Source organism: Arachis ipaensis, chromosome B02 (genome assembly GCF_000816755.2).
Source record: "Arachis ipaensis cultivar K30076 chromosome B02, Araip1.1, whole genome shotgun sequence".
In the NCBI taxonomy this organism is placed as follows: domain Eukaryota; kingdom Viridiplantae; phylum Streptophyta; class Magnoliopsida; order Fabales; family Fabaceae; genus Arachis; species Arachis ipaensis.
In genome coordinates this window covers 2,963,077-2,973,369 of record NC_029786.2, presented here as the reverse complement: position 1 = coordinate 2,973,369, position 10,293 = coordinate 2,963,077, and the positions used below count along the sequence as shown (strand labels likewise).

Here is a 10,293-nt window from a genome sequence, read left to right as displayed (position 1 = left end):
GAAAGTGATCCTAGAGATAGTGTTTCTTCAACTTCTCAACTTTTTTCAATGAATAATAATATTCTGTGTGATCTGATATATTTCAATTAACAAATTAACATAGACAATAATAAAAGACAGGAATATAGTTGGTCTAACAAGCAGTCATCAATTGCATAGCTATAAAAGAGTCTCATTACGTGAATAAAAGATAAATTGAGAATTGAAAACAATCACATGAAAGACACTTATTACATTGTATTTAATGAAGATGGATTAGTGAACCAAAATGGTAAGCAAAATCTAAGCAAACTAAGGCCTTCATTCTTCCATTTGTCTTTAATTAAATTCAAATCACAAGCAAATTAAGGCCCCAGAATGTTAGCTAGTTCATTCTTTTATAAAGCAGCAAGGTTTAATCATACACAAGCAAATTAAGTCTCTATTTGGAAAGAACACATCACACATATTAAAAAGCTCTCCCTAAATTGAATAAAGTTTAATCACACTGCATTTTTATCTCATATAGAGGCAACCCAGAACTATCCTAATAAAAAAGATAGATAAACAGCGAAATTTAAAAATTAAACTAATCCATATTCTTAACTGATCAAGTCATCAATATTCAATAATCAATTAATCAAAAATCAAGAGATGCACAGAAAAGTAGAAGAAAAAATACGTTATCAATGTCCATTTCATTAAGCAAATTCTAGTGCCAAAGCTCTATCATTAGAGAAAATGACGCAAAAAAATCATACACAATACCATAGTTTAAAAATAAATAAATTCAATTCACAGAGGAAGAGGAAAAAAATATTTAGATAAAATCAAACAAGAGACACAAATTTAGGTTCCAGATTGAGAAATGACAACAAATAGAAGATAAAGAAGGAGAACGCATACCTAATTTTCTGAAGGAAGGAGACGTTCGTTGCAGTGCTGGCAGCAGAGTTTGCAGGCGGCGACGTAGGCTGCTAGTGGATAGAATAGTGGCGGTGTGCGTAGAGAAAGCAAAAGGTTGGAGAGAGAGTACAGAGTAGAGAGCACAGCAGCAGCGAAGAGAGGAGTAGAGAGCAGATCAGCATCGAGCTCAAAGGTTGCAGCCTCAACAGCAATAGTAATGGTGTACAATGAAGAGATCAGAGGGATGCTGGAGAAAGAAGTGGCTGCCGTTCTGGTCTAGGACAGGGTGGGAGACTGAGGGGCTATGGAAGAAGAATATTGGAGATTTGAAAATAGTGGGTATTGTTGGGTAAGTAAAGAAAAAATGGGATGTCATAGTCGTTGGGGTATTTTTTGGGGGGTTTGTCACTCATGTATTAATTTGAAATCTTTAGATTTTTCATTTTTGTTAATAGTTTATTAGTTTAACAATATTTTTTTATATTTAAAGATCAAATTAAAATTATGATTAAAAATCAAATATTTCAAATTTAAACAATAAAATTTAAGAGGCTAAATTGGAATAAATTAAAATAGTTTGAATACCTTACGAATAAACTATGTCAAAATATGACAAATTAGAGGATTGGAAATTGAGTATGACTAACTTACATCCTATATATGTATATGTTATAAAAATATATTATAGGTGGGTATTAAACCAAGGATCTCTCACTTAGAGTAAAACCCTAAAAAATACCCTAGAAAATCCTAAAAAATCCTAGAAAACTCCTAGAAAACCCTAAAAAACCCTAAAAAATCCTGGAAAACCCTAGAAAACTTTAAAAAACCCTAGAAAACTTTATAAAAATCCTAGAAAATCCTAAAATAACCTAAGTACCTAACAAACCCTAGAAAACCCTAGAAAATTCAAGAAAACCCCTAAAAAATCCTAGAAAACCCTAGATAATCCTAGAAAACCTTAGAAAATCCTAAAAATCCTAAAAAACACTAGAAAAACCCTAGAAAACCCTTCAAAACCATAGAAAACCTTAGATAACCCTAGAAAACTTTAGAAAAACACTTAAAAACCCTAGAAAACAATAGAAAAATCCTAGAAAACCTTAGAAAAATCTAGAAAATCTTAGAAAAACCCTAAAAATCCCTCTAGTCGATGAAAAATGCGAGGAAGGAAGAGAAGCAAACATCTTGCTGGCACTAGACTCTGTTTTCGAAGAAGGGGAGCTTCTAAAGCGTAGAAGAAAAGGTATCCTTAAAATATTTATAGCAATTGAAGTAAATTAAAACAAATGGCAAATGCACATAGAAGTTTATATTTATAACACAAAGTATCCCTTTCTTTCTGAATGTCAAATGCAGGAGATCTTCACTGGAAGCAAGTATCTTTCAATATGAATTCAAATTTACAGGTAATTGCTAGAAGACCCTCAAAAATCCATCAAAAAATAATAGGCATAGGAGATAATCATAACCACTGATTTTGTTGATATCTCCAATTAAATAATTACATGGAATGTTCTAACAAAATTACAACAGGTTATAGCAAAAATGAAGAGCAAGCACATGGCAGGAACATTCACCAAAAAGAAGAAATGTAAGCTCAAAGTTTCATTCATAACTATTCTTTCCCACAATCTGAAAACCAATGCTTTAAGGTATGGCCTATAAAATCGCAGGTATAGTCACCGGAGTCTACAGTGATGTCCAAGCTTGGCCGGGAAGAGAGAAAGAAGACTTAATAGAAAAGAGGGCATATTTCGGAATTAAAACTGCAGAAAGGATAATAGAGTTTGAATGTGAGAGTAAAAGAGACAAACAGTTCTGGCTTGATGGGATTCAGTATATGTTGAATTGCCGTGCCAAAGCGGCATAAATATAAATAGAAAATAAGAAAAAATAAAATGGCTGATATGGGGTTGCTTTTTCTACTTCTCTTTTACTTTTACTTTGTGAGATGCTTATAAAGATGTACATTTGATAGAATAACTGTAAAATTTCACCAAGGACATTGATAGAGTACAATGATTTCAATGAAGAGGCATATGATCTAGAACCGTTACATTGTCACTCTAATTCCTTCAGGAAATCAGCATTATCAACAAAAGCCTGCATAAGTAATACACAAGTCAAACTTTAAAATACAATAAGATGGTATCATTCTATGCCAAAGTCTCGGGTATAAATGAAAGGGGAACTCAGATGATAGGTATAGAGAAAAAGCAGTAGTGGTAAATAGTATTTTGAGTTATGTTAGGTGTACATATCTTGCATCGCAAGTCATCCGACTCACCCCGTTCAACCGTGGATAGTGTGAGTCGGCATGGTGTTTAAAACAAAATATATTTTCCTAGTATTTCTAACGTTATTTCACATATGATTCATTCCTCTCTAATTACATATCATACACAAACCACCCATGAATTCATCATGATAGTTGACCTGGTTGAAGTCTTAGAAGAAGCACATAATAAATCCCATACAATCAAATAGATGGAAAGGTTATGCATACCAATTTCCAACCATCAGGGTCCGGGGTCCAAGCAAACTGCTATCTTGGTGTTGATAACTGGCAGCGGCCCAGGTTCACGAATAATCTTGCCTCCACACAATTTGATTGCTTCTGCACTCTTATACACATCATTTGTGCCTATTGCAATATGTGCAAACACATAAATGAGTTACATTCTAACAGTAAGATATAGAAAATAGACACGGAGAACAACACAAAAATCAATAAAACCACTTTCGAAAATGGAAAATAAATAGTATCTACCTGTCCATAGCCATTTCCTTTGTCATAATTAGTGATTCCGTAGATATATGTAAGTTCTAGAACAGTGTTCTTATCTTCAGGACCATACCCCATTGTGGCAACTGTATTCTGTAAACCAATCAGAATCAATGACAATTGATAGCTAAAAATCAATAAAATCATGTTTTTTGTTTTTACTTTTTTTCTTCACAAAATCTAATAAGCAAAGGTTACTGAAAATGAAAACAGAAACCAAACAAGCCAACTTGCGCATGATATTAATAATTGCCACCAGCATAAGTTTACCTTGTGCTCAGGATTGTCTTTCCTATGCAGAAGTTTCATGCCAATAGCCTTTTGAAATCCATAAAAAAAAGGAAAAATATTAATACATGAAAGAAAGATGGAATTCACTTCATGAAAGAACCTTTCACATTTTCATCCTAATAGGAGTAGAAAACACTCACTTTCTGATAGAAGACTATGGCATGGTCAAGATCACCTACACGAAGTGACACTTAGCATAGGGGTTCGGAAGTAAGTCCTCTTTCCAAGAGTTCAAATTCATAACCATCAGGATCTTGGATGAAAGAAGTTACTGTGCTGCCACCTTTGACAGGCCCTGGTTCCTTGATAACCTTTCCACCTTTTGCTTTTATCAGATCAACTACCTTGGCAGCCTAGAAATTGGAGTAAGGATAATAATCATCATAATTTAAGTCAGAAATTTGACAGAGACATGCAGCATACATGAAAATTGAGCATCAATAAAAGTAAATGTACCAAAAATCACTCTTAAAAAGACCATTTAGTTTTTAACTTCCTGTGAGAATTTTATAGTTTGAAGATAATAACACACATTGATTAATTGGCTGGTGATGTTAGATAAGCTGGTAACTAATGTTCATGAAAAATATAAATTGGTTCTTAATGCACCAATGTGTTCAATTGGAGACTCTATTTGAGTTTTAAGTTGTTGTTGCATAATTCTACAATATCAACAATCATGCTTTGTTTTCTAATTGTTCTATAATAGGAGCTTACATCTTCAACTACAACACCCAAATGACCAAACTCATTTCCAATGTCATACTTGTCCACTCCATAATCTGCAATGATCAAGAAATACAAACAAGAAACAAGAGAAGCACAAACTATTTTATGCTAAACAAAAGTTTGTATCTTGCACATCTAAACTCACTGTAGGTAAGCTCAACTGTAAAATTGGAATCTTCAGGGCCATATCCAAGAAAAGAATTTGTGTATCTTTCTTCAGGTATATCACGTTTTCTCAACAGCTTCATGCCAAGGCACTTAGTGTAAAACCTAAATATATATACACATTCTGAAAATGTAATCAAGATTTAAGAATATAGTATAATAATTGCATTAATTTAGGGCGATTGAAGCATCATAGGTAGCATACTTTATAGTCTTATCCAAGTCCCCAACACGGTACACAACATGTAAGAATCTTCTATTGTCATTTTTGACCCATTCAAACAAGTTTTGCTCTGGTTGAATTAGATTCTCTGCTGCATTAGCCTCTGCTACTCTAAACAATTCTAAACCTTTTACACCAAATAACAGAGATTGGGAATGTGGAATAGCTGAACAAATTGCCATAACAATTCTGTTAATATAAACAGAGTGATAATATAATTAATTAACTCTAAGTATCAAATGGATAATAATAAAGCTGATGTGAATGGAGGTTAATTACCAAAAGGACCCGAAAGAAGGTGAAAGAGAGCTAGTCTTCTAGAAGGGTTAGGGTTGTAAGAGGAAATGCATATAGTGATAGAAGGAAACTGAAAGAACAAGTTGTTGATAACATTAAGGATGAGGTCATGGCCATTTCCATTGCCATTTGGCAATGTTGTAAATTGCTAATGATGCTAGTTGCCTTGTTCTCTTCTTCCTGACTACCTAAACCAAACAGCTCTATCCACCATGCATCATGCATGGACAGTAATTATTGTTAACGGGATTTTATTAGATTGGGCTTTAGCCCATTGTAACTACAGCGTTTTGTAGAGTTTGGGCTTTTATTTACATCATTGAGTCTGCTCGTTTTAATTTCTTTCATCAATTCATTTGGCAAAACCTTTGTATAAAAATTCAGTCTTAAATTTCCAAATTGCGCATATTTATTATTTACCATCGTGATTTTGTTAGTATACAATATGTGTTGAATCTCAAGAAAGAAGAAAAACATATTGACAAATTAAATTACTAGTTTTGAACAACCCACCAAGTTGCTCTAATTCAAAGACTCACTTCAACCCGAGTTAATGCAGTTCTTTGTACTTTGCAGCTCGAAAACTCTCGTGAGAAAATTAAAGACAAGCTTAAAATTTGAATGGACAAAGAATCGCACAACAACGAAGTGAGGACCGAACCTAAAAAGTTATTTGTTGAAAGGGACAGAACCTGAAGTCTCGGCATCGTCCCTATTTGTTGAAGGGAATAACCCTCCGATGGAATTCTTCTCGGCGTTGACGTGAACGTGGTTGATGGTGATCGGAATCCAAGGATTTTCTAGAGTTTTCTAGGGTTTTTCTAGGGTTATCTAGGGTTTGCTAGGTTTTTTCTAGGGTTTTCTAGGGTTTTTTAGGATTTTTTGGGTTTCTAGGGTTTTTTTATAGTTTTTAGGATTTTTAGGGTTTTTCTAGGATTTTCTAGATTTTTCTAGGCTTTTCTAGGGTTTCTCTATTATTTTCTAGCGTTTTTTAGGATTTTTCTAGTGTTTTCTAGGATTTTTTAGGGTTTTTCTAAAGTTTTCTAGGGTTATCTAGGGTTTTCTAGGATTTTTTTAGGGTTTTCTAGGGATATCTAAGATTTTCTAAGGTTTTTTTAGAGTTTTCTAGGATTTTCTATATTTATCTAGGGTTATCTAGGATTTTCTAAGGGTTTTAGGGTTTTCTAGGATTTTTAGGATTTTTTATGGTTTTTTAGGGTATATTAGGGTTTTCTAGAGTTTTTTAGGGTTTTCTAGGGTTTTATAGGTTTTTCTATGATTTTCAAGGATTTTCTAGGTTTCTAGTGTTATCTATGGTTTTCTAGGATTTTCTAAGATTTTTTTAGGATTTTCTAAGGCTTTTTTAGGATTTTCTAAGGTTTTTTTAGGGTTTTCTAGGATTTTCTAGGTTTTTTCTAAGATTTTCTAGGATTATCTAGGGTTTTTTAGGATTTTCTAGGGTTTTCTAGGGTTATCTAGGGTTTTCTAGGATTTTCTAGGATTTTTTAGTATTTTCTAGGGTTTTCTAGGATTTTTTAGGATTATCTATGGTTTTTTTTTACAGATTTTTAGGATTTTCTAAGATTTTCTAGGGTTTTCTAGGGTTTTTTAGTATTTTCTAGTTTTTCTTGGGTTTTCTAGGGTTATCTAGGGTTTTCTAGGCTTTTCTAGGTTTATCAAGGATTTTCTAGGGTTTTCTAGAATTTTTTAGGGTTTTCTAGGATTTTTCTAGAGTTTTCTAGGGTTTTCTAGGTTATTTAGGGTTTTCTAGGATTTTCTAAGATTTTCTAGGACTTTCTAGGTTTTTTCTAAGGTTTTCAAGGTTTTTCTAGGGTTTTCTAGGGTTTTTAAGATTTTCTAGGGTTTTCTAGTTTTTTCTACGATTTTTTAGGATTTTTCTAATCTTTTTCAAGATTTTTTTAGGGTTTTCTAGGGTTTTTCTAGGTTTTTTTTAGGGTTTTCTAGGATTTTTAGGATTTTCTAGGTTATCTAAAGTTTTCTAGGGTTATTTAGGTTTTTCTAGGGTTTCCTAGAGTTATCTATGATTTTTTAGAGTTTTTTAGGATTTTCTAGGGTTTTTAGGATTTTCTAGGGTTATCTAGTGTTTTCTATGATTTTCTAGGGTTATCTAGGGTTTTTTAGAGTTTTTTTAGGATTTCCTAGGGTTTTTTAGGGTTCTCTAGGTTTTTTCTAGGGTTTTCTAGGGGTTTTAGGGTTTTCTAGGATTTCTAGGGTTTTTCTAGTATTTTCTAGCATTTTTTAGGGTTTTTCTAAAGTTTTCTAGGGTTATCTAGGGTTTTCTACGGTGTTTTAGGATTTTCTAGGGTTTTTAGGAAATTTTAGGGGCTTTTAGGATTTTCTAAGGTTTTTTAGGATTTTCAGGATTTTCTTAGGTTTTTCTAGGGTTATCTAAGGTTTTCTAGGATTTTTTAGGGTTTTCTAGGATTTTTTAGGGTTTAGTAGTTTTTTCTAGAGTTTTCTAGGGTTATCTAAGATTTTCTATAAGTTTTAGAGTTTTCTAGGATTTTTTAGGGTTTTATTGGTTTTTCTAGGGCTTTTCTCGAGTTTTCTAGGGTTATCTACGATTTTCTAGGGTTTTTTAGAGTTTTTTAGGGTTTTAGGGTTTTCTTAGGTTTTTTAGTGTTTTTTAGGATTTTCTAGAGTTTCCTAGGGTTTCCTAGGGTTTTTCTAGGATTTTCTAGGATCTTCTAGCGTTTTCTAGGATCTTCTAGAGTTTTCTAGGGTTTTTAGGATTTTCTAGGTTTTTTTAGAATTTTCTAGGGTTTTTCTAGGGTTTTCTAGTGTTATCTAGGGTTTTCTAAGATTTTTTAGGGTTTTTCTTAGATTTTCTAGGGTTATCTAGGATTTTCTAGGGTGTTTTGGAGTTTTCTGGTATTTTCTCGGGTTTGTTTGGGTGCTTAGGTTTTTTTAGAGTTTTCTAGTGTTTTTAGGATTTTCTAAGATTTTTAGGATTTTCTAGGGTTTTTTGTATTTTCTATGACTTTTTAGGGTTTTCTAGTGTTCTTTAGTGTATTTTAGGATTTTCTATGGTTTTTCTAGGATTTTTTAGTGTTATCTAGGGTTTTCAAGGATTTTTTTTGGTTATCCAGGATTTTTTAGGGTTTTTCTAGGATTTTCTAAGGTTTTCAAGGTTTTTCTGGGGTTTTTCATGGTTTTCTAGGTATTTTTAGGAGTTTTTTTTATGGTTTTTAGGATTTTTTTTTTAGAGTTTTTCGAGGGTTTTCTAGATTTTTCTAGGGTTTTCTAGGGTTTTTCTATTGTTGTCTAGGGTTTTTCTAGAGTTTTCTAGGGTTTGCTAGGATTTTTGTAAAGTTTTCTAGGGTTATCTAGAGTTTTCTAGGGTTTTGTAGGATTTTTCCATGATTTTTTAGGGTTTTCTAGGATTTTCTAGGGTTTTTCTAGAGTTTTCTAGGATTATCTAGGGTTTTCTAGGGTTTTAGGATTTTTCTTGGATTTTCTAGGGTTATTTAGGATTTTCTAGGGTTTTCTAAGGTTTTGTAGGGTTTGTTAGGGTACTTAGAATTTTTTAGGATTTTCTAGGATTTTCTAGGATTTTTAGAATTTTCTATGGGTTTTTAGGATTTTCTTAGGGTTTTCTAGGGTTCTTTAGTGTTTTTTAGGATTCTCTAAGGTTTTCTAGGTTTTTCTTGGTTTATCTAGGGTTTTTTGGTGTTTTCTAAAGTTTTCTAGGGTTTTCTAGGATTTTAGGATTTTCTAGGGTTTTTTATGGTTTTTAGAAATTTTTAGGGGTTTTCTAGGATTTTTTAGATTTTTCTAGGATTTTTCTATTATTTTCTAGGGTTTTTCTAGGATTTTCTAGTATTTTTCTAAAGTTTTCTAGGGTTATGTAGGGTTTTCTAGGATTTTTCATTATTTTTTAGGGTTTTTTAGGGTTTTCTAGGATTTTTTTAGGATTTTTTAGGATTTTCTAGAGTTTTGCACTAAGTGAGAGATCCTTGGTTTAATACCCACCTATAACATATTTTTATAAAATATACATATATAGGATGTAAGTTAGTCACACTTAATCTCTCCTCCTCTAATTTGTCATATTTTGACATAGTTTATTATTAAAATATTTAAACTATTTTAAATTATTCCAATTTAGTCTCTTAAATTTTATTGTTTAAATTTTAAATATTTGATTTTTAATCATAATTTTAGTTTTATCTTTAAATATAAAGAAATATTGTTAAACTAATAAACTATTAACAAAAATAAAAAATCTAAAGATTTCAAATTAATACATGAGTGACAAACCCCCCAAAAAATACCCCAACAACTAGACATCCCATTTTCTCTTTGCTTATCCAACAATATCCACTACTTTCAAATCCCCAATCTTCTTCTTCCAGTCCCTGAGTTTCTCGCTCTGTCATAAACCAGAACGGCAGCCACTTCTTTCTCCAGCATCCCTCCAATTTTTTCATTGCACACCGTTGTTGTTACTGTTGACGCTGCAACCTTTGAGCTCGATGCCGATCTGCTCTCCTCTCCTCTCTCCGCTGCTGTTGCGCTCTCTACTCTGTACTCTCTCCAACCTTTTGCTTTCTCTACGCACACCGCCGCTGTTTTATCCATTAGCAGCCTCCGCCGCCGCCTGCAAACTATGCTGCCAGCACTACAACGAACGTCTCCTTCCTTCAAAAAATTAGGTATGTGTTCTCCTTCTTCATCTTCTATTTTTTGTCATTTCTCATTTTGGAACCTAAATTTATGTCTCTTGTTTTATTTTATCTAAATATTTTTTCTCTTCCTCTGTGAATTGAATTTATTTATTTTTAAACTATTTTATTTTGTATGATTGGTTTGTGTTATTTTCTGGAATGATAGAACTTTGGCACTAGAATTTGCTTAATGGAATGGACATTGATGGCGTGTTTCTTCTTCTACT

At 32.5% G+C, this 10,293-nt stretch overlaps 1 protein-coding gene and 1 pseudogene across 2 annotated transcripts; one reads left to right on the top strand and one right to left on the bottom strand.

Annotated features, from left to right (window-relative positions):
* LOC107626617 (VAN3-binding protein-like) lies at window positions 1,971-2,813 on the top strand. 2 transcript variants are annotated; one of them, XM_021115186.1, is made up of 4 exons: window positions 1,971-2,131; window positions 2,245-2,294; window positions 2,422-2,479; window positions 2,562-2,813. In XM_021115186.1, the coding sequence occupies exons 2-4, from the start codon at window positions 2,277-2,279 to the stop codon at window positions 2,756-2,758; spliced, it is 273 nt and encodes a 90-aa protein (XP_020970845.1). In that variant the 5' UTR covers window positions 1,971-2,131; window positions 2,245-2,276; the 3' UTR covers window positions 2,759-2,813. The 2 variants fall into 2 exon arrangements, with proteins under 2 accessions (XP_020970845.1, XP_016185006.1); XM_016329520.2 differs by having other exon boundaries at window positions 1,971-2,294.
* Window positions 2,913-9,980, bottom strand: LOC107626616 (annotated as a pseudogene).